We start from the raw sequence: 19,734 nt of genomic DNA, 5'->3' as shown, positions 1-19,734 counted from the left end.
GAACTTCAGCTGCGACTCTCTGGTGGTTCGCTCTCTGGCTGAAGCCATGTGGAGGTCAAAAATGTCTCACCCTCCTTCATCCTCCCCCTCTCGCTCCCATCTTTTCCTCTTTGTCACTCTTTCAGGAATCTAAACGTTACCAGTCTCCGTGCCTCCATCTCCACGTCACGTATCCGCAGAAACAATCAGAGGAATCCGGCTGATGTGGTTTTCAGATTAAAAACCTTCCCCGAGTGTGCCGACTGAGGGTTTCTGTCAGTCCAGCTCCTCCGAGATAAAGCTGAGGAACAACTTTTGAGGATCCAGAAACCTGAAATCAAACACGTCTGTAGGAGCTTTAGAGCAGAATGTGCAGACTCAGCTCTCCTCCTGCTCGAGTGCCTCCACTTTTTCTGATTTCTGCTCCTCCTGCTGCTTCGGTTTGACTCCCTCTGAAGACTTTTTGCTCTTTCTCTTCAGCGTCAGTTTGTCCAAACGGACAGACAGACAGGCTGGCTGTCGGTTGGCCGTCTCTCGGCAGCTCCAGGCTTTTGTGTGAAAGTCTGATCTGAGCTGCAGACCGACACCACAACTCCTCCTCCTCCTCCTCCGTCCAGACATCTGATCCCAGAGCAGCTCCCCTCCTCCCTCTCTCCTCTCCCTGTGGTCTGGTTCTCATTTTCTCTGTTTTCTGAGGCTGAAATTTGAAGCAAAAGGAAAACTTTGGAGAAAAATTCCAGCAGGATATTTTAAATTTTTCCCCTTTACCAACACCAGAGTCTGACCTCCACTTACTCTCCACCACTCATGACTCTGCTTTTTCTCTTTCTAACAGCAGCACAGATTCAAGTTTCAGGATGATGTGAGCAGCAGCTTTCAACCACCAGGGGGCTCCAACCCTTCATTCCACATGTCCCTGCTGCGCTCGGAGCCTCAGTCTGAGATCGTAACAAAGGTCACATTTCAGTGGTTTTAAGATCCGTCCACAGACGGGAGCAGACTCCCAACATGTCAAAACATTTTCTTCAGGCAGAGCAAAGATCTGCTGCCACCTGCTGGGACATGCTGACATATTTAAATATCCTGCTTATTATTTTGCTTGATCAGCTTTCCGCAGCATATGCTGCTCTGGCCTCTTTTCTCATGCTCCGTCTGAAAGCCTCTGTTTTAGCTCCCGTCACTTGAAAGGACTGAATCTGGTCTTTTTGGACTCTTAACTGGGAACTTGAAGCTTTAAGTGCTTTTTACCCATCATGCACACACATGGGTTCCATCATCAGTGTCGTGCATGTGGAGTCAAACCACTGACCATCTCCATGAAAATTGCCAGAAGAAGGTGGATCACCCTATGATGTCCATTCACTCTAAACTATGACCGGGTAATGTCAGGGGTTCTCTTGTGTGACCAACAGTAGCTGTTACTGTGTCTCTGTATGGATGCCGGTGCAGCGTGTGAATGACACACAGCCAGGACACACTGGAGAGATCAGCTCTTGGCTGGTTTGGTACTACCAGATGAAAATTGCTTCTGTTTCTGCCTGTTTACCATGTTGGCTAAGGTACTGCACTCCACACCAAGTGTTTTTTTACTGTTATGAGTGCAGTATCACAAAGCTGTGGATTTCCCTCTCATCCACCTTAGAGACTAGATGAGGAGCTCGTTCAGGAGAGGAAGAGTAGAGCTGCCAGCAGCCAGATGAGGTGGTTCGAGAATCCTCCGAGGCGCCACCCAGGTGAGGTATTCCAGACATGTCCTAATGGGGATGGGGGGGGTGAGGTGTCTCTGTTGCGGACCCAGGACACGCTGAGAGATTAGATCTCTCGGCTGCCTTGTGAACACCTCACTGTCCCCTCAGACGAGCTGGAAGAGACGGCTGGGAGGAGCGAGGTCTCGGCTCCTCAGCTTAGACTGTTGCTCCTGCAACTGTAGCCATACTTGACAGTTTGGATGCACTTAAGCACTCAGAGCGGTGAATACAAGTAACCAAGTATGTGATTTGGGACACAATATGTGAGTTTATCAAAACTCTGAAGTTCAACACAACCTTTGTACCAGAAACTACCTTTGCCAATTTTTTACATGCACTAAAACAAAGAACAACGTGTGTGCCGTAAACGCCAATCAGCTTCATCTCAGAAAACCTTTCAAAAACAGACATTTTACATCTCATCACTTTGACATGTTTTCTTGTTTTAAATCTAAAAACATTTTTATTTAAATTTACGAAAACAGACAAAAACAAAAAAATAAGTAAAATTATGTTTCCAGTAGAAAAACGAGAACATAAATGATGAGTCACTGAATGTCCGACCTTCTGCTCCTCAGGCTGTAACGAGGCTGAACATCAGGGTGGTGATGAAGAGGAGGACGGACAGGAGAAGAGACGCGAGAGCAGAGGTCAGCATCACAGGGAGGGAAATCATGTTTCTAATGTTTACATCACACAATATTCCTAAAATGTCCAAAAACAAAATCTTTTTCCGAAAGAAAATGTAAAAACACTAAACATCAAAAAATGAATAAGAATAGTCAAATCAGGCCCACAGAACATGAACAAAATATTCTGATAGTTGATGTCATGTTTAAGAGAAAATAAAACGCGACATAAACTCTGGTTTCTAATCGATCAGATTCACAGCTCGTCGATATTTCCCAGTCCGTGTTTGCCTCTGTGAGTTTCCGGGTTTACAGAATCAATATTTAGCTTTGAAGAATTTTGGTTGTTTAACCCTACAGATCAATACTCGATAATCAGCCCTCCCTACCTGTTTGTCCTCCACCAGGATGCTGTACACCAGCGGGGAGGAGGGGGGAGACCGAGGACGGCGAGAGGATGAGCGACGAGGACGCCTGCCTGGACTCTGACGCACTGAGGCGTTGTGGGAACCGTTCCTGAGGGTGGAGTCGGCTGATGAGGCGTTCTCGGTGCTGCTGAGGATGCTGTCGCTGCTCCAACCTGCAGCACAAAAAGACGTAGAAGAAGAAACCATGTGGACAGCTGTGCCACATCTGCATCTCGCTAATTAAACTCAAACTGTTTAAGTTTGAAGCTAATTGACTAAACTAACTCTTTAATTATAGATTATTGTGATGTCACAGCTGACATACGTAACACCAAAAGCAGTTACGATAAACTCAGCTTAAACTGACTCTAGGTTCACTTTCACACAGACTTCAATACAACTTCTGAATTATTTCGCCCCCTGCTGGTCATCAAGAAGGATGGTTTTAGGCACATCCACACCCACGTCACTGTTTTAGACACAGAAGCTTCAACACCAAAGAGCCACAACAGCCACAGCGCAACTTCAAACAGCTAATAACTCGAGTAGGTTTGTTCTTGATATAAACAGAAGACAGAGTCAGTGGTGCAGAGATAACTTGCTCCTGAACACCTCCCAGGCAAAAGAGCTGATCATCGACTTCAGGATGAAATAAATCAATAATTAAGCCTTTAATAACGAGCAGGAACTCCGTGGAGAGGGTCACAGACTTCCAGTTTCTGGGAGTTTAGATCAAGGACGACCTGAGCTGGGCCATAAACACCACAGAGCTGTTTAAGAAGGCATCGCAGAGACGTTACATCTTCCAGAGGCCGAGAGATTTAAAACATACTGTTCTGTGTGTGCTTTTCCCCGTGGGACAGAAAAAGGGACATCATTAACACTGGACGTCCTCTCGCTACTCTGGAGGAACCTGCGTAGTTACTGCTGCCGGAAAAACACGAATTCAACATAATAACATGATAAAGGATCAATCTCACTGTTAGCATCAGACAGTGTTGAAGTGTCCTCATGAATGTGCTCTTTGCACTAAACGAGTTGTGTAATTTGGGAGAATGGAGAAAGAGTTTTTGTCTCCTTTGTCTTTATCTCTTATATAGTTTAATATCATTTATACACTATTTTTATTATTGTTGCGAGTGATCATTGCACTCCTGATTGCACTTAATTTCACTGTACACATTACAGTGACACTAGAGTTATTTTATTCTTTTGTTGCATCAGTATTTGCAAACCAGAAGGATTGCCGAGGAGCTTAAATGGCACACTTTATGTGACGTCTGCCAGCTGGATGTGTATCAGCTGAGCCTGAACCAATGCTACAATGGCCAAGAACAAAGTCGGAACTTATTAACCATTTTCCTTCCTCTGTGAGTGTGCAGACTGCAAATCCAACTGCAATCAGATTCAGTCCTGACACAACACAGACAAAGGCAACTTTCTCGCCCTTTGGCAGATGGATGGATCAACAACTACTGACCGAAGTGCGAGAGGTTCGATGGGTCTGAGCCACCAGTGGTGGGATATATGTCCTCCCTGTCTTCCTCTTCTCTTCTTTCCTCCTTCCTCCTCAGCATCTCCTCTCTTCTTCTGCTCTCTGATCTCATCTGGAAAACACGACACAGCTGATCTGGAACCAGTGGAACGGACTCAGAGCGTAAACTCTCCTCTGTTAGCAGGCATGTACACCTGAACTGTCTCCTGATGTTCTCACCTTCACAGGAAGCTGATCGTCCTCTGCCGTCCTCCGTCGCTCCCCTAAACTCTCTGCAGACAAAGTTTTCTCTTCAGTAAATTATCTGCGCCAATCAAACTCACTGGAATCTATGAAAACCTCCAACCGGTTGGAGACATCCACTGTGACACCACCAACAGCTAATCGAGCACCACCATGTTGGCTTTTTTGGATCTCAACGTCCCGTTATGCATTCATAAAGAAATCACAGAAATAACCCGGGTGGCCCTCATAGTGCCTACTTCCATCTTTTGTATACAGTCTACAGTTTTCCCAAGTGTCTGCATGCTGGCTGAACTCACCTGCATGCTGCAGCGCCTCCTGCAGGCTCCTCTGAGTCTCTCTGAGCTGCTGCAGCACCTGCAGACTCTGCTGCACCGGGTCCCTGTAGCACACACACACCACCAGCAGAACACACACTCCAACACACACCATGAATCGCCTCAACACACTCACGTACACAGTGAGCAGCTCCTGAACGCAGGAAAGAGTGATGAATGTGTGAATGTGTGCATCAGGTCAAAGGTTAAAGCATCAGGTGAAGCTCAGGTGAGCATACTGACCATGTGTTGGTGCTCAGGATTATCAGAGCTCAGCACAAACTGGTAGATCTTTCTCTCCAGGTAGAAATTCAAACATACTAAACTCAACAACACCAACCTAAACACACACACACACACTATCAGTTACACGTTAAAACCCAGCTCTGTGCAAAGGCGGGGAAGGGAGGTGGCGTTACCTGGCTCTGGAGGAGCGTGGGGTGGAGGTGATGAGGAAGGAGGTGCAGAGGGCAGCGGCGTTGTAGCAGCAGGAGCTCAGGCTGTGAGTCTCCATCAGAAGGAAACTCTGCAAAAAGGAAACTCTGTTGAAGAGTTCGGACAGCGCCACCTGCTGCTCCCTCGAGGTGCTGCTGAGCTCTGAGAACACCGACCGCAGACCTGAGCAGGGGACAGGTGGAGAGAGGCGGAGGAAGTGAGTCTTTCAGGTGCTTGATACATTTCGAAGAGGTGTCTGTGTGTCTCAGGCCATCAGTGTGCGGTTACCCCGTGTTGAGTCTCTGAGTGTGACTCTGAGCTCCTCGCCATTGGACAGGATCGCCTTCTGCGCCTGCAAGGTAGCACTCTGGGCCTCGATCAGGTCCTCAGCCATCAGCCTGGTGGACTGAAGCTGCTCTGCTACACCTGCCGAGCTCTCCGTCAGCCTGACACACACGCACACACATCTGTTACACACACACATGCACTTCCTCACCTCAGCATGATGTCATCTGTGCTTGCTCACCTGTAAATGGTGTTTTCTGCTTGGCGCTGCCAGGCCTCAGACTGCAGGAAGTGGCACATGGAGTGAGTGTGTGTGAAGAACTCTGTGTAGCTGTTAAACGCCACTGTGTCCATGCCAGCTGTACATCTGCTGACCTCTGACCCCTCAGGGCATGCTGGGAAATCCCTGCCTGAGCTGACAGATGGACAGACACAGGTTATGGTTAAACTGAAGTATCTGCGAGGCAGCCATGATGACAGCTGGTTTAACCCTGTAAGGAAAGGTGACTCGATGCCTCCTACATTACTTCCTTTAGCAGAGGATACAATGGACTATCTTTTATCAAAGGAAAGGAGATGATGCCACCTGACAAACTGAAACTTTGAGTCCAAACTGATCATTCATGAAAGACTCATCACCTGTGAAGCACTTTGATGTCTGATGTTATAGAAGATCAAAATAAAGACAAGGGGGGTATACTTTTTGAAGTGGTTGTGGCCTTTGGGGCACAGACGTCTCTGATTTCTTTATAAAAGGAAAAAGTTTACCTCTTAACATCTGCCAGGTCATTGGTAACACACCCAAGGTTTGAGCAAACTGCTGCCTCAGCTTTAAATGAGAGGGGTGGTTGGGTTAGTCACTGAGGTGAGGTTTAGGTTTAGGCTTCCACCTTAAAACAATATGAAGTAGCGAGTGAACCCAGGAACCCCAAACTGAAGAGCCAAACATGTCCAAGTACATATGTACTCCCCCTTTACAGAGAAATTTAGCCTGTTGGGAAGAAATAAAAATTTTGAATATTTACAGATTTAGAATATTTACAAGCGGTTCTGGGATTTCACTCGTTTTCTTTTCTTCCAGCTGTACTGCAGCTCTTGAATCGGCCACATGATGGAAGTAAACGAATGCGAATAGGAGATACAAACCCAGAAAATAGCAGAGTGCTACCAACACCAGCTGCTTCTTTTAGATGCAATCTAATCAAAAATATGATTTTGATCGGGATTATTTAATAAAGGCTCGCAGTGCAGGACAGCAGCGCGAGGAAACACCTGTTTTTCCAGTGGCAGTTGTTACCTGCTCAGGTGACAGTGGGTGAACCGCAGCGCGATCAAGCTCTGGCTCTCCGACGTCAAGTCCCTGCAGCTCGCGTCCAGGTGCTCCAGAGCTCGCGCCCAACACTCTCCGTACCGGGACTGAGCCGCGAGGGTGCGCACGCGCCGCAGCTCCATCCTGCCGCGCTCAGAATCCGGAGCCGAGGAGGAAGAGGAGTGTCCGGGACCGGCGGAGAGTCCGAGCAGAACCGAACCACTCAGCAGCAGCAGCAGCACCATGTCAGCACGAGCTGCCATCCTCACCTGTCTGCAGGTCGACCGTCAGCCAATAAGAGAGCGGGGTTTTTACCCGCATGGAGGTTAACGGGAGGTCACGAGATGTGAGTTTTCTGATCAGTTTACCTTTGATCCAAACAGACGAAGCTCTTTTATTTATTTTGAGTACACTTTGTGAGAGTTTGTGTTGTTGGTACACAACTTATTTAAACTTTAACAATGAGACTCTTTTACTCTGAAACTGAAACCATCACGTCATCATGGGTTAGATTTTAGCCCTCAACCTGAAAGCATTGGACTATTGTTATCACCCCTCTGGGCTGGTGGTGTGGACATCCAACTGCGTGAAGCAGAAATATTGTCCTTAAGGCAGGGGCGTATGCCGTGGGACGGGTTGGGGACCGAGAATAGGTAAACGCCGCTCCCTCCACAGGAATTCAGAATATTTGATAAAAAATTCCCATCTGGGAAGCAAAACTTTATCATGGTGGACAAGTTTGCAATCGTTTCTCTGTTTGGCGTCTTCCAAGGTAAACTGGTTCTGTGTGTGGTTCAAAAGACCCTCTATGAAGAAAAAGCTGGACCACTTCGCCCTGCCCGGTTAGGGTTACCGAGGACCCCCCCCAATTACTGATTAATTGATGTCTATATTACTTTAATGTTGTAGCTGAAATAATAATAATAATACATTTTATTTAAAGTCACCTTTCAAAACACCCAAGGACACTGCACAGAGCAAATAAGACAGGCATAAAAACAGGAAATAAACACAATAAGAAAATAAAGTTTAAGAGCATGGAGAAGTTATATAGAGTAGGCATCTTGAACAGGTGGGTTTTGAGGGTGGACTTAAAAAGAGGGAATGAAGGGATGTTTCCGAGGTCAGGGGGCAGAGCGACTAGAAGCCCTGCCCCCCATGGTAGTAAGACGAAAAGAAGGAACAGAAAGAAGACAAGACGAGGAGGATCTGAGGCACCGGGATGGGATGGAGATCTGTACCAAATCAGAAAGGTATGGTGGGGAGAGAGAATGAGTGGCCTTAAATGTATAAAGAAGTATTTTAAAATTAATGTAAAGTTTAACTGGGAGCCATAGGGGGTAGGGGTGATGCGGTGGTAGAGGGAGTCCTAGTAATAATACGGGCAGCAGAGTTATGGACACGTTGAAGCTTATTGATGGATTTTTGTGGCAGGCCAAATAAGAGTGAGTTACATGGACGAGAATGACAGCGGCATGCTGAGTGAGGAAGGAGCGGAGGCGATTGATGTAACAGAGTTGCAAATATGCTGAGCGAGTGACATCATTGATGTGCGAGTCAAAGGATAATGTACTGTCAAGAATGACGCCAAACGTTTCACAGAGGGAGAGATTGAAACTGACGAGTTATTGATAGTAACAGAAAAACAGTTGGATAGCGATAATTTAGAGTCAACCAGGAGAAGTTCTGATTTGTGACTACTTTGAGTAAAATGAAATGATTTGATTATTCACACTGCTCTGTAGCTTTATGTATAATATTACTGCACCATAGATAGAGATTATTATTATATTTTATTATCTCCAATATCTACAAAATAAAAATAAATGGTATGGTGCATGAGGAGCTGTGCTGTCGTGGCAGCGCTTGCTTGGTAAGGTCTCTCAAGGTCAGTCTGATGGTGATTTAAGCAAACTTATTAAGAAAAAATCCAAGGCCTCAGCCTGGAGCCATGGGTGCCGTCCAGGTTCTGCCCAAAACAGTCCCATTGGGACGTGACCACTGTGCCACTGACCCCATTCTGGCTACGCTCCTGCTTACAGTTTGTGTTCAAACTCATGTTTTTGCTCTTGGACTCTACATGGAGCAGCTTTCCATGATCCAAAGTTTTAAAAAGGTCCTTATTTATGTTTATTTTCTGGGCTGTGATGCAGTAAATTGGTCTCCTCCCCCTTTAAGATAACTTTACTCTGTTTGGCTGCCACTCACAAACAGAAGGTCTGCACAGCAGGTGGGTGGGGCTTCTCCGATCTCTTTGACATCATCTATACAAGAATAGGAAAAAAAAAAAACTGTGTTTAGAGCAGTCTGAAGGTTACTTGTAAATACACTGATCTCATTCTTTTAAATTTTGGTCACGAGTAATGTCGACGTCCAGCATCGCAATAATAAGAAGGAACTTGTGGAGAGAAACCTGAGAGTCGTAAGTAACTGGACATGAAATTACATGTTTATTGGGGAGCTGTGAGCTATTAGAGCTCAATCCTCAGAGAGCGTCACTCAGTATGACGAGGACAGATGAGGGCAATCATGACTCAAGCATGACTCTGGTGATGGAGGAAGTCCCCAGATGACAAAAAGCCAGAACATCACAGAAATTAGGGAAAGTCCAAGATTGCAAAATCGCTGCACATGCCCAGGCAAGCTTACTCAAAGTAGTCAGAAAATGATGTGGTTGATGCTCACTTACGCACTATTTTACTGTTTACTGACTGAGCTGGAGACATTTAAAAACAAACAAGACAGAAAGAACGAGAGTTAAACCAGTCGCTCTAACCTCGAAATGAAAACATCTACAGTAGTTAAACTGAAATCACACCTCAGATATTTAAAGGTTAATTTTCTGTATAAGTATTAATTAAATGCTTCGGGAGTTTATAAGTAGTTTTATTCGAACCCTCGTGGTTTTATAAGCATATTTTATACTTCTTTAAAGTAACTAAAAACTTTTAATAAACTCGAATCTCGGCTGTCTTTATCTCAGGTCACTCCTATGTATGACAGAGAAGCTGTTTTTGATTTAGACGGCCCTCAATCGACACAGGTCAAAGGTCAGATGGCAGAGGAGATCTTGCTCTTTAGGCTGAAAAAGCCAGGGCTTTTTCTCCCTGAACTTTGTCTCTCAGGTTGCACAGTGTGACATCACAGACTGTGCAAACAGCCGAATCTAACGAGGCGTGATGTCAGCAGGTGGTCTGAATCCGGGCTCGCAGCTCCGCTCGGTCACTTACCTTCCAGGTGAAGACTGCGACATCTCAAACATCAGAAGCTCGTCTTCTCTACAAACATAGACTGCTCCACACGTGGCTCCTTTTAGCTGCTGCTGTGCAGCAATAAAATTAAATGTTTAGGTTTATGTTCTATAATCTAACGGTCCAAGTGTTTGTTTTACACAGCTGTGAAGGCGCCGTTAATGCTGAATGACATGTAAAAGTTTCAGAGCAGGGGGGTCAGAAATACAGCCAAAGAGCCGGCTGAAGGAAGCGCTGAGTTACAGGTTGCTCCAACCCAGGACTCTGAATTATTGTTACTTTCACAGCCTTTTGTTTTGTGGTTGTCCTCATTGGGCTTTTTAATCACGTTTTGTAAATACATGGTTAATTCATTTTTAAAAACTTACTTCTTTAAACTGAAATACATAAATAAATGTTTTTTAAATAGCTTATTGAGCAGCGTTATTACTAGTGTAGTGGAAGTAGTCTGGGTGCAGCGTTATGAAGCAAACAGTACAAGAAAGGAAGTCCTTCACTGGTGAGCAGCTAAAACCCAAAATCGAGTAAGAAGATTGTTGCAACACAAGGTGAAGGCATCAAATTCAAAATAAGCTGTTACCAGATTTCTCAGGTTTAACATGTGATATGTCCTGTATGTGCTCTTTGGAGTGATAGGATAATCGACACTCCTGCAAGAGCCACTGTGAAGATGAGGATGTTTCAGCCATTGGCTCCTCGTCCTCTGAGGTGTTTGTGTGAAAAAGAGAAGCTCAGGCAGTCAAAGAGACGACACAGATCAGGGGACAACAAACGCTTTTAGTTAGAAAGAAAAATAAGAAAACAGGTAAAAACTAGTTTGTCTACAGCGACAGTGTATTGGAGTTTCCACTGAATTCCAACCAGAATAAAAGCAGAATATTCATCCTCAATATTAGCAACTATGAAGTCACCACACACATCACTACTAATCTAGAAACACAACATGGCTTGGCTGACATGGTGGCTTCTGGCAAGACGCACAATATTATAGGCACTAAACTCTGGAACATGCAATATGGTGGCTGGTTACTGTAGTTTGTGCCGGGTCGAGTCCTGTGGAGTGAGTCCGATTACAGCGGGACGTTTGATTTCTGCAGCAGCGTGAAGCAAACGGGTTCGCTGCTCTGGGCAGACTGGGTGGCGCCACCTACGCAGAGGCTTCGTCACAGCGCGAGGACTTTACAGAGCGAGGCACGTTTATTTTGTCCAGGACGAAGACATTCAGATTCCCAAAGAGAAAGGGTTATGAGAGAAATTGGGCTTCCTGACGGGATGTTTCAGGATGATCTAAAAAAAGGAAGGTACTTTATAATTCTCACGGTTTTAATTACTCTTTTAGTTCACATAAGTTTGTTTTCTGTACCCTTCAGCTTGTTTTATTTATATTTTCATGAATAAATTTATTTTTAGAACCAATAACGACGCACACCATCCTGTTAATGGGTTAACGCCTCGATTCCACTTTAAAGGTACTTTTTGTAGTTACCCTTTGCATAATTTAACTCAGGCTTGCACCACCAGGGGGCAGTGTTTTGACAGTGAGTGTGCTCTAAGATGCTTTTCTGTTTAACTTCTTCTAGTCTAGTAAAATTTATATTGAATTTTTAAATATAACCTGATGAATTCCAAAATAGGGTTAACGGTTCTTTTTGGAGTTACCGTTTAAAAATTTTATGAAACCTTTCATCACCAGGCAGGCAGCGTCTTACAGGTGAGATGCTTTCACAACCATAGTATATTTGTTTACACATTGATCTTCTAAGCAAAAGATCCTTGGTGTGATTCGAGGAAGAGACACAAATCCCTTTGGGGTTGTGTCAGGAAGGTAAAACAGGCAGAGATAACTGCTGTGAATGAAGAAGTAGCTTATTTATGCGTTTTAACATTCAATTCTTTTTAGCCGCTCCTTTTTTTTAAGGAAGCTTTGCCCTTTTCTAGGCCACCTGTGTGAAGCAAATATGTTTCAATAACTTGCGTACTTACAGAAAAAAAAAGGCTACATTGCTGCACAATCTTGTGACATTACTCAAAAATACCACCTGTTCTTTACTTCAGTTGGTATCTCTTCATCCAAGTATAAAAGACTTTGGAAACATTCAAAAATTAACTAAACAGTAATTTTCTTCAAGTACCTTTAAACAAAGAGTACGGAGGCTTCAAACAAGCGGCAACCTCCAGGGCTAAAAAAAAGAAAAAGACAAGCAAACATAGGTGAGCAAAAATTAGCAGCTAAACTTACTGAAACGCAGTGAAGGCAACAACCTGCCAAAAAAAAAAAAATGCAGTTCTATATTTTTCTTTTCATTCAAGCCTCTCTTATTACTGTTGTTGTTTTTTAACATAATTTTGTCTCCTTTTATGTCCTGATTTTAAAGTTTTTGTTGCTTATTTTGCTGCTGTACTTTTCCTATTATATTTTCATGTCACAATTCAGAGCTGCACACTTAAAAATGAACTTCTTCCTAGTCCCCCTGGCCTTTTTAAACTTTTGCATTCAGATTGCTTTGTTCTTTTTAATGAGTTGGAATTTTACATCTGTGAGTTTTTATATCAACATGTCCAATACCCAAAGGTCTCCGAATGGATCCAAGCATGCTCATTATTAACCTTGATCATTTGGTTATGTTTTAAGGCGAGGAGGAGACTTAAACTTCAGAGTTAAGAGAAAAATGGAAGCGTTTGTGCTGCTCCTCAGCTGCTAATGCTAAATCAATAGTCAGGTCCCGATCAGATCACGCGTTTTACCCAAGTCTGATGTTTTGAATGCCTCCAGTAAACACAGACTGTACAAAAGAAGAGATCATAGTCAGTGCCGGTCTGCGAAGCCTTGGGTTTGGCATTGTGGTGCCAGAAGAGTCCAGATTCGGAAGAAGCTTATGTGCACTTATTTGGCGCCTTTCAACCTTAGCAGGTCTAGAAAACGGCTTACAATCTGCTTGTCATTCACACATTCACATACTCATCTACAAGGTGCTTGCCTGCCATCAAAACCAACTCTGGATTACAGTGTTTTTCCCAGGGATACGAGGCCTGGGATCAATTCACCAACCCTGAACCATGGCAGAGGGTCCAGGAAGGTGGGTGGTAGACTCGTGGCTGGTCAATGATACGGTAGCCACGAGCTAAAGCATTCCCTTCATACTATTTATTTATATGAGAGGGAAACCAATTTACAAAATCATGGTATGTTGAGGAAAACTTCAAAGTTGCAACTGAGAGCATAACCTCAACAGGAAAGTGCTTACTGAGAACATCAATGAAGTGAGAAGTAGGGTCACCTTCTCACTGGCCTCTAAACATTAGGACTTGGAGTTCTGGCCATTAGTAAGAACACAGATTTAAGGCACTTTCATAATGGTTCCACTTTTCAGACTGGGCAGCACCGTCCTTCTTTTATGCAGTCTGTGCTTGGAAAACGAGGCACCTGGTTCAGTTGTGACAGTAGAAAGTAAGGATGGAAAATTTGACTTTTTTCTATACTGCTAGGATCCTTCAAAAAGACTCCAGGGTCTAAATTAGGTTCCAGAGAACTTAAAAGGTCTCTGCTCACGGTGTAGTACTTTCTGAAAGTTAAGAAACTCTGGAGTGAGGCTCAGATTGCTTAACATTTGTGGTTGGCCAACCCCTGAGGGAATGCAACCAATCAGTCTTAGTCATCTGACAGTTATCTGTCCCGCATGTAAAAATCAGCACGCTTTCTTTAAGGTGAAACTGTTGGTAACGGTTTGTTTAAACAACACTGATGCCTGGTTCAATGGGGGCATCAGAGTAGTGTTCAAGCAACGTCATAAACAGAGGAAATAATGTATTTTTTGCTGCCAGAATCTGTGTGCGCGCCAGTAATGCAGGCTTCATCCTGCACAGTGATGGAAAAGGTTGAAAACTTTTTGATAAAGCTGTTCTTCTCTTTCACCTTGACCCCCAACCAATCACAGCTGTCCCTCCCTGAGCCTGGTTTCTGCTGGAGGTCTCCTCCTATTAAAATTTAGTTTTTCTTCTTCCACAGCTGCTCATTTGAAGGGATCATCAAATTGTTGAGGTTCTCTTCGTAACATCTGCCTTACAATATAAAGTGCCTTAAGTGTTGCTACATAAATAAAACAGAACTGAACTGAAACTGAGATGTGAACGCAGCAGGGATGTAACCTTGTCATGACTTTTTTCACAGCTGCTGCCATGTCAGCGGACTAATCTGTCTTATCTTTGCAGAAAACCAGCAGTCTGAAGCAACATTTTACTTCCTTGAAAGAAGTTTATCTGAGCCTAAACCTTGTTCATGTTTACGGATTGTGAGTGTTCATATCATCAGATGTCTGAGTATGATCCTTACTGCAGACTCAATAAACAGCAGCAGAACTCAAAGGTTAAATTTCTCCAGAGAAGCTCAGACAGCCCAGCAGCTGTTTGATAAAAACATAGAGTAGCTGCTTTTCAGGGACATTGATAACTCAGAATGAGGTTGTTTTACTACTGTTGGAGAGTTAGAAATATATATTTGTTCAACACTTTTATCAGCAGGCTGCCTAGTGTTTGATTTTGCTATCATATCTCCTTATTAGGGCTTAGTCAGATCTATCTGAGCTTTCGGTAAAGCTGAGTTTCCCAGTTTTTCCAACATTTCTGTAAGTTGGAAACCGTTAAGTAGAGTAGCTCTGATGTGACATGCGCCCAGCATTTGGAAACATAGCCGTCTACTGATAACAAGACTGGCAGCACAAGAGTGTTAGGAAAAGAAATAAAGGAATAAATATAGAGTACCTCTGGAAATATAAGTTAAATAAATGCGGCTCTTATTTGTACCACATTTTTTCTCTTTGCTTCTGTTTTGCAGATCAAACGACCAGAGGTCATCCTGGACCTAACTTCACTAGGTTCAAGTCCCCCTAAGCGCCCTCTGAATCACTCTCAGAAATGAATTTGCAGACTTACAGCTAAGATTTCAGCTCAATGAACAGCTCTGCCCATCCTCGGCACAACTAAATCCACGTGAAACTGAACCAGACCTCAGTCCAGGTTTTAGACGACAGTAAAACCTGGCAGGGTTGACCTCTGCGTAGGTGCGCTCTGGTTGAAGGCCTGCAGGGTCTCCGAGCGACATGCAGGCGGTTGATTGTACAAACTGGAGGAGTGCAAACTGTTCCAGATATTCAACATGAAGACACAATAAAAATAAGTAATTTCCCACTCTTTCATTAAGACTAAAAACTAAAATAAAGCTACTGTGAAAGTGGGTTTGGTTTGACATTAAAAGTGCTTCCTTTGGAAACAAAAGACTACGGAAAACAGATTCATCCTGGAAGAACAACTTGCTCTGTTGGACATACTTGGAAAAACCAATGAGGAGGCTTTTTTTTTTTTTCGCCAAGCAACTGACTCTGCTAAGAGGAATCAAGAACTCCTCACACTGTTCAGACATTTTAGACGGTATTCAGAATGACTCAAAATCATGGCCAAGTACTGTCACGAATTGGGTATAAATACTCACAGATTAGATTCACTACTTGTAGGAGGCATTCTGAAAATGGATGGAAAACATTAGTGCCCCCTCTCCGTTTATTGTTAGCTTAATGGAAAATGGGGACGAAAACAAATGATGAGATTTCCGAGAAACCAGTTTAAGGTGCAAACCGCCGCCTCACATCATCTCTGAGGCTTTCAGTCGAGGACTAGTTTCAGTAAGGGACAGTCAGTCAACAGGAGGAGTTAAGAGCAGGTTAAAAGTCAGGGACTGTCAGTCAGCAGCACAGCGATGAGTAAGGGACTGTCAGTCAATAATATCAGACTTTAAAGCTGTATAACAGAGACAAAACAATAAACTATCAAAATACTAAATAAAAAAAACAGGTTATATTCCGGAAGCAACGTTTCGTTCAGAGTAATGTGTTGTTAAGCGTTGGTTTTTAGTTCCAAACTACTCCCCCCCCCCCCTCCCCACGGAGACTAGCGGGACACAACAGCTGCCTTTTGATTATATATACACACACACTTTTTAATCGGTTTTTCCTTTTCATTTGTTTTTCCTAGAAAAAAAGATACTATCCATTTTCCACTCGAGGTGTCCCTCAGCGCCAGGTTGGTTCTCTAATCCAGAACTTTACAGAGTCTCCAGACAGAATCAAACAGAGAACAAGCTGCGACAGTCCTTCCAGCTCTGTGTGACGCTTTCCTTCTATCTGTAAACGGTGTAAAAACCATTACAAGGACATCCCAGTCATACTCCTCTTCTGCCTGGTGCTGATTCAGTCCGTCAGGCTATTGGTAGACGGCAGGTTCATCAGTCCAACCAATCAGCTGACTCTTTCGCTGACAGCAGTCCGTGACTCTACGGTTTCTTCTCGGCTGGGACAGGGAACAGCAGATTGCGGGACGATGTCTCTGAGCTCCCTACCCTCACCTGCTGCCTCTGGCTCTGCCCGGAGCCTAGCCCTACCATCTGCCCCAGGCACGTGACCAGCCCCAGATACTCCAGGAGGTCCAGGAGGCATGGAGCTGGGAGGCCTCGAGGTGCTGTTTGATCCTCTTTCTCCTCCTAAAACCTCTCTGCTTTCGGATGGCATGGCTGGCTCCCCTCTCCCCTCTGTCCTAACCCCTTCCACGCTGACGTCTCGGCTCGGGATCAGGCTCCCTCTGCCAGGCCTTGTGGTGCTCAGGTCTTGTGGCTGTTCGCTCTGGTTTTGCTGAGCAGGGACGAGGTTGGTCCTGGTTAGGCTGGAAGATGGTCGGCTGGATGAGAGGTGCTGCACGTGTGGCCTGGTAAGCTGAGAGTGTGGCTGGGAGCGCAGCTGTGGTTGGATCCGCTGAAAGTGTGGTTGTGCTTGGGACTGGGGTTGGGACTGGGGCGGCCTAGGCTGGGAGAGAGATTGACTGGATTGTGGTCTGTATTGAGTCTGGAGTTGATGTTGCGATGGGGGCCTTGTCTGTGGTTGCACTTGGTGTCTGGGTTGCAGGTGAGGTTGAGGTTGGGCTGAAGTTCTAGACTGGGCTTGTGGCTGCATTTGGGTTTGAGGTCTGGGCTGGGATTGAGGCTGCATTTGGGCTAGGGTCCTGGACTGGGATTGAGGCTGCATTTGACCTTGGTTTCTGGGCTGAGGTTGAGGATGAGTTTGGGTTGGGGTCCTAGCGTGGAGTGTCGACGGCATTTGGGATGGGGTCCTGGATTGGGGTGTTGACTGCGTTTGGGCAGGAGTCCTGGACTGTGGTGCTGATTGTGATTGGGTTGGAGTCCTGGATAGGGGTTGGGGTTGCAACTGGACTGGGGTTCTGGATTGGGTTTGAGGCTGCGTTTGGCCCGAGGTTCTGGGCTGCAACTGAGACTGAGGTTGGGCTGGAGGCCTGGATTGGGACTGACTCTGAGCTTGAGTTGGGGTCCTGGCCTGGGATTGAATTTGAGGCTGAAGTGACTGTCGGGGCTGGGGCTGAGATTGCTGTTTGAGCTGGGTTTGGAGTTGAGATGGGTGCCTTGACTGGGTTTGAGGTTGGGGTGCTGTGGGGGATGTAGTTTGTGGATGCGGATGCCTTGTTTGGTGCGGATGGATGTGCAGGATGGAGGGGCACTGAGGAGGATGTGACTGAGGTTGCGTATGCTGACTCTGAAGCTGGGTTCGGTGTTGGGTTGAGGAATGAACAGGTTGTGAGGGAGCTTTCTGGTTGGCAGCCTGAGGCTGACTGTGGGTTTGGGATGGGGGCTGTTGGGGCCGTGGTTGTGTCAGGCCGTGTCGGGTAGGAGAGGACTGGGGTGCTGGGTAACGACTCTGGGCTTGGGACTCATGGGGAAACTGGGGCTGGTAGCGTGGTTGCAGGGTAGGATGTCGAGGTTCGGGCAGGGACTGTGGTGTAGACTTGGACTGCGGTCTGGGAAGAGCTTGCTGGGTGTGCTGCGACTGTTGGGAGGTGAGCTGAGGCACAGTCTGAGGCTCAATGTCAGGCTTGGACTGGCTAGAAGGTGCTGGGTGTCCAGAGGGTGGAGGAGGAGAAGGTTCATCCAATGTTGAGACAGTGGACTGTTGGTGGCGATGCTGATGATGGTGGTGGTGGTGATGGTGGTGCTTGTGAGGTGTTCGCTCCTTCCTTTTGTGGCTTTTTGACGGACTAGTGCTACTGCTGCTACTGCTACCCCTTCCACTCAATCCCCCCTCTCCTCCCTTATCGCTTACATCTTCACCTACTTCTTCCCCTTTGGTTACACCATCACCTGTTGCCTCTCCTGATTTGTCCTTGTGCTTCCGCCCTTTATGTGTCTTGTGTCCATGTGGTTGGCTGTCATCTGAAGCAGAAGGCTGCTTCTGTGATTGTGACTGGCTCTGCTCAGAGGGGGCGGGCTCAGGCTCTGAGCTTGGACCTCCTGCCATTGTACTGCTCTCCTCCTCGGCCGCTGTTGACTTTCCAGTCTCTGTTGTTGTAGCCATTGGAGTCTGGACACTCTCCCTTTCCTCCACTGTCTCTCTCGTTTTACGTTTTTTGATTGGCAGAGCTGTTTCCTGGACAACAGGTTTGGTGGAAGACTCCTTAGCTGCTCTCCGTTTGGCCTCAGCAGCCAAGATGGCAGCTGCAGCGTAACTTCCTGCTGTTGAGCTACCAGAGGCTGATGCAGCGGAGGTGGATGCTGTGGCGACTGATGCTGCTGTGGAGGCTGACGCTGGTTTCCTGCCCCGTTTCTTGGGGGCAGTCTGTGGTGGAGGCGGAAGTTCTTGTTCTGATTTCCTCTTTCTGCCAGGGCGGGACTTGGTCACCAAGGCAGGAGACACCACCTGCAGGGGAATTGCCAGATCAACAGGAAAAACCTGCATTAGCATTGTTGCTGGAATTATAAAAACATATTTAAGATTTTAAAGCACTGACTAGACTGCTTCCTGGATGCCTCCTAGGTGAGTTGTTTTGGAAATATCCAAAACAACTCCAGGGTAGGCAATAAACATGCTGGAGAGATCATGTCACTCAGCTAGCTTTGGAACACCTTGGTGTCCCCCTTGAAGAGCTGGCTGAGGAGAGAGAGATCTAGGCATATCTGTTTAGACTGCTTCCACCAAGATCCAGGTCCAAATAAGAAGCAGATAATAGATGGATGAAAATACTAACCGTACTTACTGCAACCACATACTACAGTCTATCTACTTTTACTCATCATTTACCTCTGTTTGTGAGGATCGTCTCCAGGTAGAGCCTTAAGTTTCGAACCATGAAAATCATAAACACTAGTGCACAGCCAAGTCCTCAGTATCCACTCTCAAGACATTCTTGGCAGGACTACTGCCAGTCAAGATAAGTTTTTTATTTTAAACTCCTAATGAAAGTCTTTTCTACCTTACAGATGATTTGTGGATCTCTTGTGTTGATCAGTTGCTTAAGACCTTATTTCAGTGTATGTTAGCTGTTTTGCCCATCTTCAGGACACAACTCTACGAAGGTAAACAAAGTCTTCCATGAATTCCCTTCCCATTCTTTTCACTGGGATATTCAGGTCTTTGTAAAGATGGAACTGGAGACACACACAGGATCCTTAGCCATGTCTCTAACTTTGCTACAAATGAGGATTTACAATCTTTCATTTCCTGTAACATGATTTAACTATCTCTAAATAGTTATTTGCAGGCTAATGTTGATCAAGGTAAAACCTTGGGTTGCCTTTATTTGCTGTCA

The 19,734-nt window shown here is 45.4% G+C and overlaps 2 protein-coding genes across 4 annotated transcripts in view; both read right to left on the bottom strand.

Annotated features, from left to right (window-relative positions):
• Nucleotides 1-393: 393 nt before the first annotated feature.
• LOC120728005 lies at nucleotides 394-7,300 on the bottom strand. Of its 2 annotated transcripts, XR_005694619.1 has the most exons (11): nucleotides 6,836-7,300; nucleotides 5,780-5,953; nucleotides 5,542-5,699; nucleotides 5,238-5,436; nucleotides 5,062-5,158; nucleotides 4,801-4,972; nucleotides 4,478-4,530; nucleotides 4,244-4,370; nucleotides 2,746-2,936; nucleotides 1,617-2,317; nucleotides 394-917 (listed from the first exon to the last, which is right to left on the bottom strand). XR_005694619.1 is itself a non-coding variant. In XM_040022646.1 (10 exons), the coding sequence occupies exons 1-10, from the start codon at nucleotides 7,108-7,110 to the stop codon at nucleotides 2,276-2,278; spliced, it is 1,488 nt and encodes a 495-aa protein (XP_039878580.1). In that variant the 5' UTR covers nucleotides 7,111-7,300; the 3' UTR covers nucleotides 394-2,275. The 2 variants fall into 2 exon arrangements, 1 of the variants encoding a protein (XP_039878580.1); XM_040022646.1 differs by having other exon boundaries at nucleotides 394-2,317.
• A 3,555-nt stretch (nucleotides 7,301-10,855) lies between these two features.
• Nucleotides 10,856-19,734, bottom strand: part of mecp2 (methyl CpG binding protein 2) — a 31,684-nt gene continuing 22,805 nt past the window's right edge. For both annotated transcript variants that reach the window (XM_040022643.1, XM_040022644.1), the window contains one exon: nucleotides 10,856-18,845. In XM_040022643.1, coding sequence (XP_039878577.1) covers nucleotides 16,386-18,845 — 2,460 coding nt within the window. In that variant the 3' untranslated portion in view covers nucleotides 10,856-16,385. The remainder of the gene's footprint in view (nucleotides 18,846-19,734) is intronic.

This window comes from Simochromis diagramma, unplaced genomic scaffold (genome assembly GCF_900408965.1).
Source record: "Simochromis diagramma unplaced genomic scaffold, fSimDia1.1 OVJJ01000308.1, whole genome shotgun sequence".
In the NCBI taxonomy this organism is placed as follows: Eukaryota; Metazoa; Chordata; class Actinopteri; order Cichliformes; family Cichlidae; genus Simochromis; species Simochromis diagramma.
Note: the sequence above shows the minus strand (reverse complement) of the source record. Positions and strands in the feature narration are given on the sequence as shown.

What these genes read in the sequence shown, in the direction of transcription:
- LOC120728005 (XM_040022646.1), bottom strand. Translation starts at nt 7,110, where the DNA reads ATGGCAGCTCGTGCTGACATGGTGCTGCTGCTGCTGCTGAGTGGTTCG. An exon ending in ACTCAGAGACTCAACACGGG is followed by an intron (nt 5,437 to 5,541) that starts GTAACCGCACAC and finishes TCCCCTGCTCAG; the next exon opens with GTCTGCGGTCGGTGTTCTCA. An exon ending in CCACGCTCCTCCAGAGCCAG is followed by an intron (nt 5,159 to 5,237) that starts GTAACGCCACCT and finishes GTGTGTGTTTAG; the next exon opens with GTTGGTGTTGTTGAGTTTAG.